Consider the following 19255-nt stretch of genomic DNA (forward strand, 5'->3'; position numbering starts at 1 on the left):
TCAAATTCAAATATAAAAACGGTATACACTTCTTGACCTCATATAATCACGTACAAGTAGCCATTTTCCGCCGCTATTTTACATATATGGTATAAGGAACTTTATTTGGTTCTGAAGGTCAACCCTGGGTTGACGCGGGCCGCTCTCACGTTGGGACTGTCAAGCCACGCTTTTCAGCCACATCACGGGCCTTCTGGACAGCCCGTAATTGGCCGGATAGAGATTCAGCGTGCAACATTTTTTGCCACCATTCTTTTTCTTCCTTGTCACGGTCTGCGAAGACCGCGGGGCACTGCCAAAGCATGTGGTCAAGAGTAATGATGCCATTAGTAAGTGTAATAAGCGTAATAAGTGTGATGTAGTAAGTGTAAGTGTAGTGGCCAAGAGCAATGAAGGCCGCGGGACACTGCCGAAGCATGTGGTCAACAGTAATGACGCCATTACACATTACATTTATTACAGTCGGTTTGAATTTCCCTCTCCGGATATATCCTGTTAATAAAATCTGGACTTGGGTATGTCCTCATCTATAGCAAATGTAATGTGACCGCTTGTGCCCTGCTAAGCTTACCACGCGGCATTGAGTATTCCCTTCTGCTTAGATAATAATGCTTCATGATTTCGCAATAGGTTAATAGTCGATCCCTGTGTTCCCCGGGTGAGGTGCAAGTTTCTCGGTCTTGGAGCGCAGGGCTAGAAAGTCATCGTGCTGCTTCATTTGCCACCTCATTAAGGCTTCTCCGCGTTCTGTCCAACACCCCGATATTTGCAGGAAACTAGCGGATTTCGATCTTCTCATTGTTGACCTTGTCTAGTAACCTGGTTGCTACTTCTGTCACATATCCTTTACTAAAGTTGCGTACGGCTGTTCTAGAATTGCTCTAAATATGTGTCCACCGATTGGCCCGGATGGCTAAGGCAACTGATACTTGTTCTGCTGCTGTTGGGCCTTCGCAATCAATTTTTTTTTCATCGGGCAAGAAGAAATAATTTGGTGATCGGCACAGGAATATCTTTCTTCCTCTCTGGCTTTCGCTTGAGTGCGTTGAACCGCGTGTTTTGGAACAGTTTAGGGACATTTTAATTTCTTTAAAAAAAGACTCAGAAAGGCACGTAATGTTAATTCATAGTAGACCGTTTGGGAGCCACTGTGTGTTCTTTATAAGCAGAGGTAACTACGTTGTGCAGAAAGTCTTCTTTGCGGCATGCAAGAAGCATCGCAAGCTGTGGTCTGTCTGGCTGCCAACTCGATGAGAAGCGGCGTCTGTGGATTGCCGCAGTGAATTGAAAGATCCTGTCAACAACTGATTACTTGGCGTCAAAACAGAAACATGGAGATAACACATGTATATCCAAGCCAATGCAGCGATGAAACATCTAAGCGCCAGTCGTTAAAAAATGTTACAGCAGCCGTCGGGATCGTTCTAACGCGTTTTAAAAGTGACTATATTATATCTACGTTGCAGCCTCCTGCGTAAAGCCGATAACGTCGCTCTTCACAGCGGTTATATGTAAGCTTTGTGCGGCGGCACTGTGTCTATTTGGCCTGTAGAGCAGTTACACCCAACCAAAACAGAAGAAAGAGAATTGGGTGGCTTCTTTAAAATGGGTGGCGCTCTAAAAAATGTGCATATCACTGTTTTAGAAATGCAGCGCGCAATTTTTTTTCAGATCCGGGAGCGCCAGCGGATATCGTGCGGCAGTCGCAGCCGGAAACAAACCAGGATAACGCGGGAGAACTGGCAGTGACCATCTTTGAGCCAACGTCTTGGAACTCCAAACCAGTCGGCTATCGCCTACGATGGGAACCAAATGAGCAAAGCAGCGAACCAGCGAAGGATTTCGATTTACCTGTCGACGCGCCAGATCGCAAGAAAGACCTCAATGTCACGCTGCCTTTGAAGCCTGGACGCGAATACACACTGTTTGCCAGGGCGCGTGGAGTCGGGGACTTCGGGGAAGATCTCGTAGGTCCCGAGACATCGGTGACGATGGAAACAGCTCCTGTGGGTGAGTCGAAGTCAAACATATATTGAATAAAACACTGTGAAGTATCTCATATGGAATCATGTCGAGCCCCTTTGAGAGGAATGTAATTTGCATATGGGAAACTATGCCTGAAGGAAAAAATCACAGCGCAATTACCGAGAACAGAGAGCTGAGCTAGTTGGTAAGTATTCATTCTAAAAAGACAGGGCGTGCAAACACGGACACAAGAAGGAAGTCAGGACACCACAAACGCCGACTAACAACTGAACAGACGCACAACGGCTGAAAAGAAAGAAGGCACGAAAACTTATCTGCGCATGCCCATGCAACAGGCGAACCTATTCATCCGGCACGCGTGGCGGTCTACGTGGAAGATAACTGCTAAGGCATTTTATTTCATTTTTATGCAAGTTATTCGACGGTTGGCTCACGCATGCGCTACCATTATTCTCGATATGCCACGCTTCAATCATCAGGCGCGTTTCTTCATTTCTATGCCATTACAACACTGCGCATTCATCAAATTTCGGCGTGCACTTACAATCTCGACAATGTAAAGATAGATTAGAAGGTGAGCCTCCTGTAAGCGATCTCTTATGTTCCAACAATCTCTGGTTAATGCATCGGCCCGTCTGTCCTATGTAGAAGCGGCCGCAGCTGAAAGGGACTTTATACACCACACTCGTACGGCAATCAGTGAATTTGTTGGTGTGTTTTACGAAACAAATATCGGTCCGCTTCTTGTCTTTTACTCGCTCATTCTTCCTCTGCACAGGGGCACAAATCTTACCTAGCTTATTAGGTAAGCTATACGTAAGATAAAGATGAAAGCATAAAGATGAAATAAAATGCCTTAACAATTATCTTCCACGTAGACCGCCACGCGTGCCGGATTGATAGGTTCGCCTGTTGCATGGGCATGCGCAGATAAGTTTTCGTGCCTTCTTTCTTTTCCGCCGTTGTGCGTCTCTTCAGTTGTTAGCCGGCGTTTGTGGTGTCCTGACTTGCTTCTTGTGTCCGTGTTTGCACGCCCTGTCTATTTACAAGCAATTACCTAGATTCCGGAAAAATGCTTAGTCGCGATTACCAAGAATTTGTGCTGTTCGCAACTTCGATTTGCTAGGCAGTCACAAAAGTTAAAGCTTTAGCATATTATGCCCACATCAAACTCACATGGACGTGTAGCACTTATTTCTGCAAAACGAAGTTGCTTTATTCGAAACCATAATATATAATGTTATTTACCGACATGTAAATACCTCAACAATAAGTGTTTCTTTGATAGCGTCACATTGCACGATGTCTGTGCTACTGTAAACCCACATACCAAAGTGTTTATGCTCACTTCTAACTCTCGTTGCTAGGATTACTAGAAAAGCGCAATGCCGCACGCAGTCTGATACGAGCATAATGAGCTACGGAGTTATCTCGTCAGGCATTTCCACAGGTCAGCTCTTGTGGTCAGGCCAAACCAGCGTTAATATTGTCTTACGCAAATGAAATTATGTGCTCACACAAATGACTCAACGGCTTTGTTGTTTAAATTAGACGCGCGTCGAGCCTAATTTTTATATATATATATATATATATATATATATATATATATATATATATATATATACGTGGAAGATTTTATCTTTAAATTTAGAACATTATCAGCCGGCATCAATGAGGACCCTGGAAGACTTTCCTGCCTCCGAGAGATAAGCCAAAATGAATTTGACAACACGGAATCATAATTGGGACCATGCCTGTTTCTTGACTGGCTCGTACGTGTGCAATGTCGTTTACTTTCTTGCTTTTCTTTTCTTTTCTCCCTTTTCTGTTTATTTTTTGTTCATGCTTTTCACTACTTGTACAATGTAAAGTGCTTACGCTCGTCTACCACTTGGAGCCTATTCACAGGGAGTGGGCGGAGATGAAAGGCGGGATGCCGACCCATTAAGGGGCGCTCTTCCCTCAGGTGCCCCATTCTGCCCTCCGCGACAACAATTTTGGGTGGCCCTGCGCCCGACGCGAACCGACAAACACCTTTAACGACTTAATGCCATACACAGTTAGCATTTTTCTTTTTCTCTCTTTCTTTTTTTTTCCTCTTTTTTTTTTTTTTCCTCGCCTCGCTTTCTGACTTCGTCGGTGTTCTTCTCTCTCCTCTTTCTTTTTTTTTCTTTTTTTCTGTTTTTTTCTCGTAATCTATCTCCCCCACTCTCTGAAATGTCATTGAAGGCGAGAGCGACGCGGCAAGAAGCAAGACCGAACTTCGACGTCAGTTTTAACTCATCCCCCGAAGAAGGGAGGCCCCCTCCCGAAACTGTTGGCAAATAAATAAATATTTATATCACTGTTGACAACGCCTCCGCTGTAATATACCCATTACCCGAGAAGAACTGGCCCATTGAACCATATCTACAGTTATATATATATATATATATATATATATATATATATATATATATATATAACAGTATAGAAGGGGAAGAATAGTGCGAGGGGCTCGTTTCTTTGTTAGACATAACCAACGAAACCAACAGCCAGTTGAGCCAAGGAAAGTGTACGGGACATGATTTGACGTTTTTAACTGTAGTGTAATGATATGACCTCAATTAAAAGGAATTAAAGCGGACGAAAAGTTACCAGTTTCCTCGGTGTGGTCCGAACCCTCCAAACTCCACCAAGTACAGCAAATTTTTCACCTATATATGCTTTCCTTTGCTCAATTGTCTAATTGGCCGGAAGATAACCATGATACATATAAGGCTACCATAGTGCTGAGAAGTCGTCGATCAATGAAAGTCGCTGGAGTAACGTTTCGACGAGATAAAATTGTTTACGTCGTGGTCATTGTCCATTCGTCGACACGTTGGCTCCGTGCAACATTCCCAATGGTGCACGGAGCCTTCTCATCATTTCAATGCATCCAACTGATTCGTTTGAAGTTCTGCGTTGCCTGAAGGTCAGCCAACTATACTTCGCCTTGAGCGCGCACGCAGAAATGGCAGTGGTGTCCGCTGGTGCATACGTAGCCCTCCGTGAACTTTGATACTTCCTTACCTTTTTCTACTCCCACTAAATAATTTGCAATCGAAAGGGGTGTGGAGGGAGGGAGTAGTCTTAGCTCAAACGGCTCTCTTTAGAGACCATCGAAAGAATTGAGCTCTCCGACACCTTTCTGTAAGTTGCACACGATACTCTGTTTTCAACAACTGGAACATGGGTTCTGATCGGAAAAGCCTGGAAAAATCTGTCAGTGACACTAGCGAGCGGCTGCAGAAACATTTTACGCATACATACCATCGCTGTTTCGCTAAGACTGACTCTGGACCTTGTTCTAGCACTTTTGCGTTATTGTCACGGCCACTACCTCGTCAATCAATAAATCGCCACATATTTACCGTTTATTCTCACGCTCTTTCATGACCTTCCCACCTGCCTTTAACTCCTAAGTTCAACCATTTCTCGAAATCCGCGTACGACTAATCGCAGACAACATACCTCGTCATGTTTCTGCCTTCCGTAGCCAACACTCAACCATCCACAGAATAAAATGCCTTTGAAATGTTTATTTTTTACTTTATTACGTTTATAATTCAGAGTCATTGTTTCTACAAAGCTTTGTGGTGTTCAGGTCAAGTTCAATTTTATTTATTTCCATATGACTCTTCTTCATACAGAAGAAGTCGTTCAGGAAGAGGTCCCACAGTTAGGAACTGCAGCGGGGCCTCTTGTTATTAACTGCATAAAAATATTAAAGGGGCACTGACATAAAATTTCACGCTGGAGATGTGTCCTTCATTCGATTGTTCGGTAGGCAGAAGTATTTTAGACCAAATTTGAATGGCGTCCCTCCCCCGGAAGTTATTTTATTTCGAGGGCAAAAGCGTACGAAAGCTCACAAGGGCTTTCAGCTCCCTGAGACATTGACACTACTATGACGTGTTCAGTGTGGCGCATACTATCCTGAGTGACGATGCGCTAGTAGCAATGGTGTCGACGATCCGAGTGTTCTTATCGTGTCGCCGAGTGGCGCCGACGCCTGGAAACGCTCTCACTCTTCATGCCTTATCTTCCTCGCGCCGTTTTGAAAAATTTCATGAAATTACAAGACGCAAACCACCAAGAAAAGACAGACGAAAGGAAAGAGCATGATACGACATGTGCTCGTAAGTTGTCATGTCGGGAAACCGTTATGAGCTTGAAGGCCCCGCCTCCGCTCAGGGGGGTCAGTGAGCCGTAATTCGCACGACACAAGCCAGCACCGCTGGGAACAAGAACCGTTTTAATTCACGACTCAAAAGAATCACCACCGGCCTTCCAGACCGGCACAACACGGCACTAACGTATACAGGAGAGCCAAAAGCCCGGAACGAACAGTCCCCGCAGACTGGCGGTCAAATGGAACCTACGCGCGAAACATAACGGCAGGAAAGTAAACTCACGCGCAACTCGCAGTAGAAGACGAGCCAACGACTCCTATTAGCGGACGTCCCAAACCGGCGTGGCCTCTGCTCTGCAGCACTCACGGAGGAAACCGTCGCGCCTAGCGCGACCGTCGCCGCATCCCATCGTCCTGCCGCCCACCAAAAAGCCCTGGGGCTTGTCTCGCCTCCCTTCTTATCCGCCAGCCATCTTCACGCCCCCTGTGGCTTTCCGCCGCTGCCGCTCGTCACGCGCATGGGCAATGCGCGCGTGTTCTCCTCCCCCTGCTTCCAACGTGCGTGCTGCAGATAAGGGCCTATCGGCCCGACACTCCCCCCCACACAAGAATGGACACTCCAATGAGTGTCATTTTCCAGCGACTACTAAGTACAATAATGAACACCACAGAAAATAGAAAAGGGTAACTGAGAAGCAGTTCTGAATTAGTCTACACAGTTCGTCGGGAACCACAACAGTTCATAATGTGTCGCATGTCCTTGTCTACACAGTTTGTCGGGCACCACAACACATCACCATTCGTCGCATGTCTTTGTCCTGATGTCGCATGTCCTTGTCTACACAGTTTGTCAGGCACCGCAACACATCACCATTCGTCGCATGTCTTTGTCCTGATGGTTACACCGAACGGAGCCGGCCCACACGTCACACCACATAACCATTCGTGCCCTGTCTGTCCCACCGGTTGCACAGAATGGAACGTGCACGTAGCGTGTGTCGGCGTTCACAGCAGCCTGTGTCGGCGTTCCGTGATGGGTGCCAGCCTTGTGCTTTGTCGCGGGCTAGTTGGCACTGAAGTTGCTGCGGGGTGTTCTGCGAAAGGCAAGGTTATTACAGCAAGACAACAAAAAGGCACCGCATCCTGATTGACAAACAGCGAATACCCAGGACAGCAATGTCGACGGTAGCGGGGGAATGTGTTTACGCGTCTAGCGGGCGCTCGTAGTAAGCTTTGAGGTCGCACACATTTACAGGGCCTGTTACTCGACCACCGCGTTTGTTTTTGAGAAGGTATGCCAACCTAGAAATTCGCTTTGTAATCACGTAGGGACCGTCCCATCGTGGTGCGAGGGAGGCAGCAAACCCTTTTGCTGCATCACTGAGTGGATGCGTGCGGCGGAGCACCTCATCACCAACCGCGAACTCTAGAGGTCGCCTGCCCTTGTTGTATTGATTGCAATGTTCCAGGCGGGCCAGTTCCAAGTTCTCTCTGGCCTCCCGCAAAGTTTCGCTCCAGCGACTGGAGAGATTTTGCGCGAACGTCGCGTAGTTACAGCGCGGTGATTCGGAGTCATGGGTGAGCTCATGTTCGATAGGAAACTTGAGCTCGCGACCTAATAGAATGGCTGCCGGAGTAAATCCAGTTGAACGATTCACCGTTGTTCGCGTGGCGAATGCCATTTCCTGTACGCGGGCATCCCAGTCCCTGTGCCGGTCAGTGAAAGCCACCAACATTGTTTTAAGGTTTCTGTTGACGCGCTCAGTAATGTTGGCCTGAGGGTGGTAAGGTGTCGTTCTTTTGTGGTGTACACCAAGAACTTTGCAAGTGTCCGCAAATATTCTGCCTGTGAAATATGTGGCATTATCTGTTATTAGCTGCTTTGGAAAACCGAAGCGAGTGAACGTCTGCAGCAGACAATCCCAGATTATTTTTGAATCCAGCCGGCGTAGCGGGTACAGCTCTACCCATTTAGAAAAGTGGTCCGTGAGTACTAACAAATATCGACACCCCTTAGCTGATCTGGGGTACGGGCCCATTGCATCACAGGCAACGATTTCCCATGGATACCTGCTTTCTACAGATTGCATGAGGCCCGGTGGTTTGCCTCCCCTCGGTTTTGCGGTCTGGCAGGTAGGGCAAGTTTGGACGTATGTTATGACGTCCTTTCTCATGTGCGGCCATGTGGCGACGCGACACAGCTTTTCAAAAGTTCTCTTGCCATCACTGTGACCAGCGAGGCGTGTGTCATGAAAGTACGCCATGAAAGTAGTGCGTAGAGTCCGAGGAATGAAAACACGGAACGGGGACTCGTCATCATGAGTCTCAAGTGAGGGGTCGTAACGCAAGAGCAGGCCGTCCTCGGATTGCAAGTAGCTGCCATAGGTGTTTGCGGACCGTGTGTTCCCGGTGGAACAGCAGCGCCCAGGCCACTGCATATCTGCTTGCACTGGTCGTCGCTTCTCTGAGCGTCGAGGAGCTGCTGTCGTGAGACCAGTGTTCCCCAGACTTCTTCAGGGACTGTCACGACCAGGACATCGGCGGCTGGTTCGCCATCCCCTGACAGTGGCGCTCGGGAAAGCGCGTCAGCCACTTTGTTGCCAGTGCCTTTCCTGTACTCCACTCTGTAGTTATATTTCTGAAGAGAAAGGGCCCACCGGGCCAGACGACCGGATGGGTTTTGTAGCTTTGACAGCCATGACAGCGCCTGGTGATCGGTTTGAATCGTAAATGCAGCTCCATCCAGATACATGTCGAATTTCTTCAGTGCGAATACGATTGCAAGGCATTCTTTCTCTGTTACGGTGTAGTTCCTTTCTGCGCCTGAGAGCGTGTGGCTCGCAAATGCTAGCGGGTAAAGCATCCCTTGATATTCCTGGAGCAAAACTGCTCCAAGGCCATAATCGCTTGCGTCGGTCTGCACCGTGAAGGGTAAGTTTAGGTCAGGGAGGCGCAGCCGTGCTGTATCAGCGATAGCCTCCGACAGAGCCTGGAAGGCTGCCTGCTCCATGTTAGTCCAAGACCAATGGGCACCCTTGCGCAGGAGCTGGTGAAGTGGTCTTGCCAGATCGGCGCAGTGAGGAATGAAGTGACGGTAGAAGCCCGCCATACCCAAAAACCGTTGCAGGCTCTTAACGCCCGTTGGTGGTGGAAAATGCAGGATGGCCTGAAGTTTCTGTTCATCTGGCCGTATTGTGCCTTGCTCGACAATGAAACCTAGTAGGTTTATCCTGTTTGAGACCAACTGAACTTTCCGGGGGTTGACGGTGATGCCCGCGTCCTGCATTCGTTGTAGTACAGTGGTTAGGTGGGTCAGGTGCTCGTCAAAGGTTTGCGAAAAGACTACCACGTCGTCCATGTAAGCCATTGCGTAGTTGAATTTGGCATCTCGAAGCACAATGTCCATGACGCGCTGAAATGTGGCCGGTGAATTGCACAATCCGAAAGGTAACCTCGAAAACTCAAACAATCCCCTGTGGCAAGTAAATGCCGTTTTCTGAGCATCGCGCTCTGCTAACGGGATCTGCAGGAAGCCTCTGCTACAGTCAAGGGTAGTGAAGAATTTGGCGGCTCCAAGGGAGTACATAACAGAGTCGATTGATGGGAAGGGGTACGAGTCTCGAACCGTGACGGCGTTTAACCGCCGGTAATCAACGCACAACCGAGCAGAACCGTCCTTCTTTGGAGCTAAAACAACTGGAAACGCCCAGGGACTGTTGGACGCTCTTACAGCACCGGTGGCGAGCATTTCGTCGAGGGCAGCGTCCAGAAGTTCACGCTTGTGGACGCTCAGGGGACGAGGATTGAAACGGATAGGGCGGACGTCGCCTGTGTCGATCGTGTGTTCCAATACATTAACTCTGCCAGGAGCCTCTGTGAACATTGCCGCAAAGGGCTTTAGGGCTGTTTCGATTCTAGCTTTTAGCTGTGATGGCCCTTTGAAGGATTCGATAATAGTGAAGAAGTCCTCCCTGGCCTCGAAGAACGGATGCACATTTGTTGCAAGCAGATCAGACTGGGGTTGTGGCGAAGTAGTCACAAACGCGAGTGGTTTTGCATTGATGCCATGGCTGTAGGTGCCCGTACGGACATCAAGCACGATACCCGACTTCGCTATAAAATTGCGTCCCAAAATTACGGGGCAGGAAAGTCCGGGTAGGTGTAGGAAACGTTGCCGAAGTTTTCGCCCGTCGAGTCTAACCGCTAAGCGAGCTGCAAGCGTAGCAGGGACAACATGAGCAGAGGCCACGCGCAGATTAGTGCTCACACTTCGCAAAGTTAAGCCTTTCATCTCGCAGGTATTCTTAATGCGATCCCCGAAAACAGAAACAGCTGAACCAGTATCTAACAGAGCCGGGACCTTTACTCCTGCCATGGAAACCATCACTAATGGTGCTTTATCGGCGTGGGCAGCGAGGGGAGTGAATGTAGACGGACGATCGCTCACCGTATTGTTGAGTACACCATGGCTGTTATCGGGCGGGGAGTACTTCGCAGGAGCGTTGGTTGCTTGGTTCTCTGGCAGTTGTCCGAGCGGGAAGGGATGCGGCCTTGTCCCTTTGGGCGTGCGTTGCTTTGTCGAAGGTTTGCCGCGGCTGTGATTCCTGGCGGCTGGATGATGTGAAGACCAAAACACCCGGTGGCCTGGCCTCTGCAGCGTGGCTGGCTGCTCTTGAAGACGCGTCGTAGCCCACAGAGGAGCCGCAGTAGTTCTTCCAGGACCTGCGTAAAGTGAGAGGACCCCGGGGGGCGGTGGAATGCTGGCCGGCGATTGGCATGCGCTCACCATCGCCGGCCCCGATCGTTTCCCCAGCGGCCAGAACGTGGTCTGCTTGGGCACTGGCTCCTATAGTGGCCCCGACCTCCACACTGGAAGCATACCGGAGGGTTCCTACTTGTGCCTCCGGCACTAGAATGGGCGGCGACCGCTACGGGCTGGCCTTGGGTCGAGACGCCCGGTGTGGGTGTCCCACGTTCCTGGGTAGCTGACGGGAAGGCGGACGGAGCAGGCAGATTGTGGTGGCTGAATGGGTCTAGAGCCCTTGGTGGGGTCATCGGTGAGGTCATTGGGTTGGACCGACCCCCGGGGTCCTATCACTTTCTTGGTTCTTGTTCCCAGCGGTGCTGGCTTGTGTCGTGCGAATTACGGCTCACTGACCCCCCTGAGCGGAGGCGGGGCCTTCATCGGGCCCCACGTTGGGCGCCAGATGAAGGCCCCGCCTCCGCTCAGGGGGGTCAGTGAGCCGTAATTCGCACGACACAAGCCAGCACCGCTGGGAACAAGAACCGTTTTAATTCACGACTCAAAAGAATCACCACCGGCCTTCCAGACCGGCACAACACGGCACTAACGTATACAGGAGAGCCAAAAGCCCGGAACGAACAGTCCCCGCAGACTGGCGGTCAAATGGAACCTACGCGCGAAACATAACGGCAGGAAAGCAAACTCACGCGCAACTCGCAGTAGAAGACGAGCCAACGACTCCTATTAGCGGACGTCCCAAACCGGCGTGGCCTCTGCTCTGCAGCACTCACGGAGGAAACCGTCGCGCCTAGCGCGACCGTCGCCGCATCCCATCGTCCTGCCGCCCACCAAAAAGCCCTGGGGCTTGTCTCGCCTCCCTTCTTATCCGCCAGCCATCTTCACGCCCCCTGTGGCTTTCCGCCGCTGCCGCTCGTCACGCGCATGGGCAATGCGCGTGTGTTCTCCTCCCCCTGCTTCCAACGTGCGTGCTGCAGATAAGGGCCTATCGGCCCGACAAGCTGCAGTTGTTTTGTTGGAAGCGCGAAAAAAGCTGAACGAGTCTGTCGTTTCATTACACCTATAGGGTACACGCCAATACGACCACAAGCTATTAAAGTGGAGGAGCGTATAGATAAATATCATCGTTAACAATTAACACGCAGGTAGCATTAATAGTGAATTTTAGTTCGTACGTAGACTTCTTTGCACTGGCGTAATACCGGGTTACTGCAGCAGTAACCGTGAGAGGCCGGATAGATGGAGCCATCTGGCGGCGCAAAGAAGGACCTCTCAAGCACAGAATTGTTGTAGAAACCTAACGTATTTATTTATCCGCTGGTGTGCATTCGCTATGCCGATATTCCATAGGCCCCTAGACTTGCATGTACCGGAATGCCATGCACGCTAAAATTCCCTAATATAGCTAATAGAGACACACCAGCGAGCATGGCCCAAGCGTGCGTCCCCGGGGACCTCCTCGTTGCTGCTTGGAACGGCGTCCATTTTTAATCGCTGTTTTCGAAAGGGTTGAAACAATGTTTCAGACATTGTTCAAAACCTTTTCTCATACTCCCTTATTATCACAAAAGTGTCCCTACACAAATCGTGCGGCATAATTTCGAAGAGCCAGCCTCAATTTACAACCGTAGGCCACGAGATACCTCGCCAAGGACGCGGCTTGAGTGCTCAAAACCGCTGGAACGCGAAACACCGAGTCTATTCTAGAACACGCAACATTACGCTACCGCATCGCCAGCACGCCTGAGATGGCACGAGAACCGACGCCATGAGAAAGTACGCGAAGGTCCCTGGATTTCTCTGGCTTCCCATGTTTTCCCATAAGATAGAAATCTCTAGAACTAGTCGGAAGCCGATTTAAGCGAGGAGAGACGGAGGAGCGAGTGGCCAGTCAGTCAATAGGAAGAGCCATATGACCGGCACAAAGGCATGAGAAGAGAGTATCCGCACTACAGTCAACCAGTGACAACAAGAGTTGCTTCAACTCCAGACACGAAACAATATTCTTGAATATCAAGTACATGTCAACTCATTTCGCACGTGTTGTACTGTAGCGCTATTTAATTATCGTTTACTAGTCTGAAAATTCATCGTGTTTCAGCCGAATGTACATGTATTGAAATATTTGTCCCTGCATGAGTTCAAAATATGCATTTTTGTTCAATTTGTTCAAAGGGCACTGACACAAAAATTTTGGCCTGGCGTTTTTTTGCTGCAATGTGTCGCTGGGGGCCTGTTAGTCATAACACGGCACATCGTTTGCTGCAGCGCGTGACAGATATTTAACTACCTGCCAGTGTCAGTTTCGGTTTCACAAACGACAAGCCTTCGAGTGCAATCGTCACCACCTAGCGGGTGCAGCGCTCGATCACGTCAGCACACAGAACTGTGACGCACTTCCGCGCGGTTGGCGAGCAGCCGCCGAGAAGTAGGCTGCTAGAGCGAACGCGGCAAAAAAAAAAAAAGAAAAAAAAACATGGCGGCTAGGACGTCATCATAACTTGTTGCAGCGTGGTCATGTGAGGGGAGTAGGGTTTCACCGAGGGTCACCTTTGAGGGTGTCAGTAGCGCGAGGGTATCGATCGCTCACGCAAACTTCAAAATTCATTTCAGATACCTTCCAAGCTATACTCGCTGGTGATATTTTGATTGTGATATACGCATGTTCACGAAAATCGATCCCGCTCGCTATCTCGGCCGCGAAATTTTGTGTCATACCCCTTTAACTCTGAGCTCTGACTCGATATTTAAACCACAACCGGCTTTCGCTGGCGCACCGAAGGAGGTGCTCATAAAATTGTCCGTGCTTTCGTGGGATGTTTCGGAGGACAGACACGTCGGTCCGTGGAATCTGCCCGGCGACTGCATTGCAATCACGAGTTCCGACACTCATTTCAAGCTCACATTTACTTCTGTTGTACGCAAACTGTCCGCACTATTATTGTCCGTTTGAATTTCTTGTGTTTATATTCTTTCATTATGGCCGACTGCTATCATTGTTCGTAAACCCACCACGGCAGTCTAGTAGTTATGGTGCTCGATTGCTGAGCCGAAGGTCGCGGGATGGAATCCCGGCTGCGGCGGCCGTATTTTCGATGGAGGCGAAAATGCTTGATGCCCGTGTGTTTAAATTTAGGTGCACATTAAAGAACTCCAGGTGGGCGAAATATCCGGAGCCCTTCACTACGGCGTCCCTCATAATTATATCCAGGTTTTGGGACGTTAAACCCCAACAATTATCATAATTCTTGCGTGTATATTTTCTTTTTTTTCACTTACATTTGCCTGTAGCCTTTCTTTAATATTGTTATTGTATATCCTGTACATGCCAATTGATTGATTCATTGATTGATTGATATTACATTCCTTGCAGCTCCTGCTAACTTAAAAGCTCAGACCATTGACCCAACAAGTGCTATCATTTCCTGGCATGCGGCGAGTCCTGTGCGAAGGTTCGTGGTAAGTTCCAGTGCAGTGGCTTTGAAGTCGGGCATGAACAAAGCAAGTCCAATCGACCATTTCGCATATAAGCCTCCGCCCATAGGGGTGCAGAGGATTCCTCATCAGGAGGGGGGGGGTGAAGGCTCATCGCAGCCCACCCCCCCCCTCACTAAGTCATTGTATGGGGCAGACCTTGCGCCCCCCCCCCCCCCCCCTCTTAGGTGACTAGGGGGGGCGGCCGCCCCCACCTCCGTGCGCATGCATTTGCCTCTGCCGAATCGCTGTCATTTTAAAAACAGTTCCCCCTTCACATGGAGCAGGGAAATTTTGTGCAGGGTCAGTGTGGGATTTAAGTGCATATCACCCAAGTCACGTGCATACCCAAACATCGTTACTTCAATAAAGGTTGCAGTTGGATTAATCCGCACATATAACAACTCGCCCTTCTTTAAAATTTCAGCCGTCTTAAGTGATAGCCTTATATCTAACCAATTTTTCTCATCTAAAACAACGTAACAGCTGACCGTGAAGTTGTTTTGGGATTGAAGATCGGTGATTGTGGATCTGTGGAGCAGAGATCAATGTTGTAAGAAAAGAACGTGGTTGCCGATCAAATCGATCCGTGAGTCTCAGAAGCAGTTGAAGGCAAATAGACAGCGATCAGACGGCAAATGCAACTGTTTGCAGTAGCAGACAGGCATAACCATAAAGTCGGGCAGATTGTAGAGCAAAACTTTGAGGTGGAGTTCCCCAACCGTTCTTGTGCGCCTAAAGCTTAGGTTGCACGGTGCTTTTGATATCACATGCGAGTGAAATACGAATAGCCATCAAAGCAGCTCGTGTGGAACCATCACAGCGGTCGTATTGCAGGGGCTCGGCGCGAAGGCGCCATCGTACACCGTCGTTTGCTGATGAGGTATTTAGATACGCAACAGTGCGACACAATCTCTGTCCGCTTATTTCTGACCTTTGAGTGCACTTTAACACTAAAATCGCAGTTGACCTCGAGCTTCCAAATCTGATGTCGACGGCAGGGCATTCAAGAGTATGCCATATATATTTAGTATATAAAGGAACATAATTATATACGTACCAAGTTCTGGTACGGCTAATCATTTGTAAAGGCTCGGGTATAATCCACATTTGCACCTGATATCGTAAAGCGTTTGCAGATTGTAGCCTAGATATTGGGCAACAGCAAACACCTTGAAGACATTCGTATGGAATGAGAAATATTGCACATGTAGCTTGGCTACCTTTGACGAGACACCCGGATTATCATCGGCAATCGTAGAATTTTTTTTTTGTAGTCTTTCACGATTTCATGCATTGACCCTTGCAGATTTCTCGGTCCTTTTACGCAACCGTGAAAATACCAGTCCCCACTTCGCGCGTCTGCGACGATGACGAGGACTATTACAGGGCATGTAACGACCAACCTGTGCACTCCGATTACCGAGAAGAACTACGCCTGGAAACGTCGACTGTCATTCTCGACGGAAGCACACAGGAATCAACATCCTACAGTCTGCCCCTGCTCAACCTGTCGTCGTCTGCGCAGCACACAGTCGAAGTCAAGGCATGTGGTGCAACGGTATGCAGCAGCGAGGCAACCACGGTTTTCACAACGCCTCCTTCAGGTGAGATGGCGCTTGTTCTGCAGATGATTAGCGTCCGTTTAGGGCGCTCCCGAGCAACGTCCTCACAGACGTCATACGCGCGTGTAAGGTCACATTTCAAGTGGATGATCAAATGCGAGGCAGCTGTGGCAGGGACATGCCGACGTGATCGTACGGCCGTGCTCTGTAGCATCATGGATAATTAAATATTAGGCGACGCTTCCGTGAGTTACAGGTTTCGGGAGAGGCTGCGGTGGCGGCACAGTTTGCGAAAAACCCAGCGCCGGCGAGTGCACACAAATGCGGGTGTACACAAATGAGACAGTCGAAAGTGCGCCAGTCAAATGCGTATTTGTATGTGCCGTTTTCCAATAATTGATGCTTTCTCGATCGTGGGCTTGTCCTCGATCAGCCGCTTCTGATATGGCAATCTGATATTTTATCAGGGTCACTGGTCATTTCTCGTTTATTTTGACGTCATCCTAAACGACACGCAAAAGTTGACAAAAGAAGTGTCAGATCTCTTCTAGGTCTCTTCTTCCGTCACCGATTTCTCCGTAACAAACTGCGACACGCTTGTCGTGAAGGGGCAAACGTGTTAAGATCTCCACCGCGTCCTTTTGTTGGTAACCACGTTGCAAGGGCAGCGTATGTGACTCACTAGCAATACTTTTTACCGCCGCAGCCAGCGCGCTCCTGCCAACGAACATTTTCTACACCGGTGTTCTGCGGCTGCCACCTGTATATGCACACGTCCATGGTGGTGGCGGAAACACACTCAAGAGACTTGCACCTGCGCGTGCGTTTTGCCGTTGATGAATAGGTCTCTGCCGTGTGATTTCGAATTGTAGAGAGCAGACAGAAAGATAACATTTGTTGACACAGCTCTATGGGTAGCCAGCGCTGCCCAGGTGGCGTGCCTAAAATGTACAAGCTGCGCCGCCCTGGCGAGCTAGTTGAGAAACAACCAGTAATACAAAGCCGCCGCGAGGCGTACGACGGCACGTTTCAACGTGCCCTCACATACCTCGTGGCACGTTCAAACCAGTTCAAACGCATGCTGAACGGTATTCGACTCTACCGCGGCTTTTACTCGATGTGCGTCGTTTTGTAGGTACTTTGGAACGCGCAAGACTAGCGAAGATCGGGACACTTCGCTGCACTGTGGCGCAGCGGGCGAGCAGCGATGCCACCGATTATTCTCCGCTGATGTGTGCGGACGGGTACCTTCGCGAGAGTGTGCTGTCGAAAGGAAGGAAGCTGTCATTGGCAATGAGAAGTATGTCTATGACGTGGAAGAAGCTGTTTTTCGAAGAGACAGCGCTTGTGACCTTTCGGCGAAGTAAGCACCGCACGACGTAAACTTACAGGTAAGCGTGTTCAAATAGCGCTAGCAAGCTTGACGGTGTATGCAGTGTGCTCGTTGTGCACCCGCTTGAAATAAAATTAGTGCCTCAGGCAGCAGTGAGAACATTCGGCTCAGTGAGTGACAGCTGTTTTGAGCGAGCATATCACAATTACGTAATCTGTAGTTACAGCTCTCATATTACAGAAGCTGTTTCGCTGCACGCTTTGCTTTACGGTGTAAAGACTGCGATACGAGCATTTACTGGGCACATGCAAGCCGCTAAAAATTTTTAACGGCTTTCATGTGCCCACTAAATGTTCGTATCGCAGTCTTTACAAACAACGTTTTTGAAGTTGACGGCGAAGCGCGAAATAAATGCAAAAAGGCCGGTGTAAAGTAGAGATCAGTGGTGTTAGCGGAAATACAAACATGTCGCAGGTCTCGTGCTTTAACGACGTCGACTCGCCATCGACTGCAGACCGTTTGCAAACTTGCGATCGGGCGTCGTCTTTGCCTGATACTTTAAAAAAATGCCTTTGAGGAACCTAGTGCTAATTGACTTCGTGGTGGTTCCGAGTTTGACATGCAGTGTGTGATCAGCAATGGAACATGCATAGACAACGGTGTTTCTAGCGGTCATGGACTTGTAACCGGTGTAGAGCTGTGCACGTGACAGTGACGTATAATACCGTTTTACTCGAATGTAACACGAGTTTTTTTTTCTAGATTTTTTGCAACCTATAGTCGATCCTCGCGTTACAATCGAATACCGAGATTCTATTTTTTTCTTCCTGGACGTAATGAAATGTCACACTTGGCGTTACAATCGTGGTCATGTTACAATCGAGTAAATACGGTATGTTTAATGTACGGCGCGATGCTTACGCAACCTAAGCTGTCATGTGCTTTCTTTGACTTTTTCAAGGCCAGTTTCAAATAAAAGATTTGTGATGTTTTCCAGAGCGCCAACCCATGTAGATCGGTGGAAAGCAGGGCCGAAGGGAGTCAACTATGCTCTGGACTATTTTTTTTGTTTCAGTTATTAAAGACATTTTTGATTGTGGCATTTGTGGATACAACAATACCGCCGGTATCGACGCTTTTTTCTTCGTTTGATGATCGCGCACGGCAGCATGGTTCACGTTAGCAGCCACTCGATGATGATGATGATGATGATGATGATATCTGGGGTTTAACGTCCCAAAACCACGATATGATTATGAGAGACGCCGTAGTGGAGGGCTCCGGAAATTTCGACCACCTGGGGGTTCTTTAACGTGCACCTAAATCCAAGTACACGGGGCCTCAAACATTTTCGCCTCCATCGAAAATGCAGCCGCCGCGGCCGGGATTCGATCCCGCGACTTTCGGGTCTGCAGTCGAGCGCCATAACCACTACGTTGTCAGCCACTCGTATTTGTTTGTATGCCCGAGTGTTTCCGGCCGTGCCCGGCAGGGCGGCGCAGCCTGTCCGCGGAAACTCCAGCGCAGGTTCCCCATAGGGGCATACGTCGTAACGTGCGTGATATCGTTGATTACTATAATACGTTCTTAGGTAAATCTAGAAATTATTAGTTTAATATGTCTTTATTTGGGGCATGTATTAATGCGCACTTGAGGTCATCCAGTATTTAAATAATCTCTTTTTCCTTCAGAAAAAGAAATTGGCCGCGTATCTGCGTGCTTCGCTGCAAATGTCGTCTAAAGACGATAGAAGAGGCGCTGCGTGAGACATGGACGCCATCTGGCAATACGTCGGGAAACATAAGTGCTGTGTTGCGGGCTGGTAGTCCCGGCGCAGCAGCCGGCGAAGACCGGCGGTGACCAACGCGACCGGCGGGGGCGCCAGCCAGCCCGAACACGCGGTTTGGCGCGAAGCGCTGAAGCAGAAGAAACGTCCGCACTCAACGAGTACTCTCCACACGCTCTTTTATTTACACGTC

General features: G+C 49.1%; 2 protein-coding genes across 2 annotated transcripts; one reads left to right on the forward strand and one right to left on the reverse strand.

Annotated features, from left to right (window-relative positions):
- Window positions 1-1724: 1724 nt before the first annotated feature.
- On the forward strand, window positions 1725-18290 carry LOC125756465 (uncharacterized; the record flags this gene model as incomplete). The annotated part of the gene is given in 4 exon segments (XM_049411300.1): window positions 1725-2010; window positions 14278-14363; window positions 15688-15985; window positions 18274-18290. Coding segments are annotated over 4 exon segments (687 nt in total), but the record flags the coding sequence as incomplete, so codon positions are not given.
- On the reverse strand, window positions 6246-11199 carry LOC119393609 (uncharacterized). The gene is made up of 2 exons (XM_037660722.1): window positions 10590-11199; window positions 6246-7236 (listed from the first exon to the last, which is right to left on the reverse strand). Exons 1-2 carry the CDS (start codon window positions 10929-10931, stop codon window positions 7069-7071), a joined length of 510 nt encoding a protein of 169 aa, XP_037516650.1. The 5' UTR covers window positions 10932-11199; the 3' UTR covers window positions 6246-7068.
- Window positions 18291-19255: the final 965 nt, after the last annotated feature.

Source organism: Rhipicephalus sanguineus, chromosome 1 (assembly GCF_013339695.2).
Source record: "Rhipicephalus sanguineus isolate Rsan-2018 chromosome 1, BIME_Rsan_1.4, whole genome shotgun sequence".
In the NCBI taxonomy this organism is placed as follows: Eukaryota; Metazoa; Arthropoda; class Arachnida; order Ixodida; family Ixodidae; genus Rhipicephalus; species Rhipicephalus sanguineus.

Excerpts from the sequence above, each read along its gene's own strand:
- LOC119393609 (XM_037660722.1), bottom strand. The coding sequence starts at position 10,931 with ATGGTGAGCGCATGCCAATCGCCGGCCAGCATTCCACCGCCCCCCGGG. Across the intron at positions 7,237-10,589 it reads ATGGTGTACTCAACAATACG|AACACCCCGCAGCAACTTCA; the intron begins GTGAGCGATCGT and ends TGCCTTTCGCAG.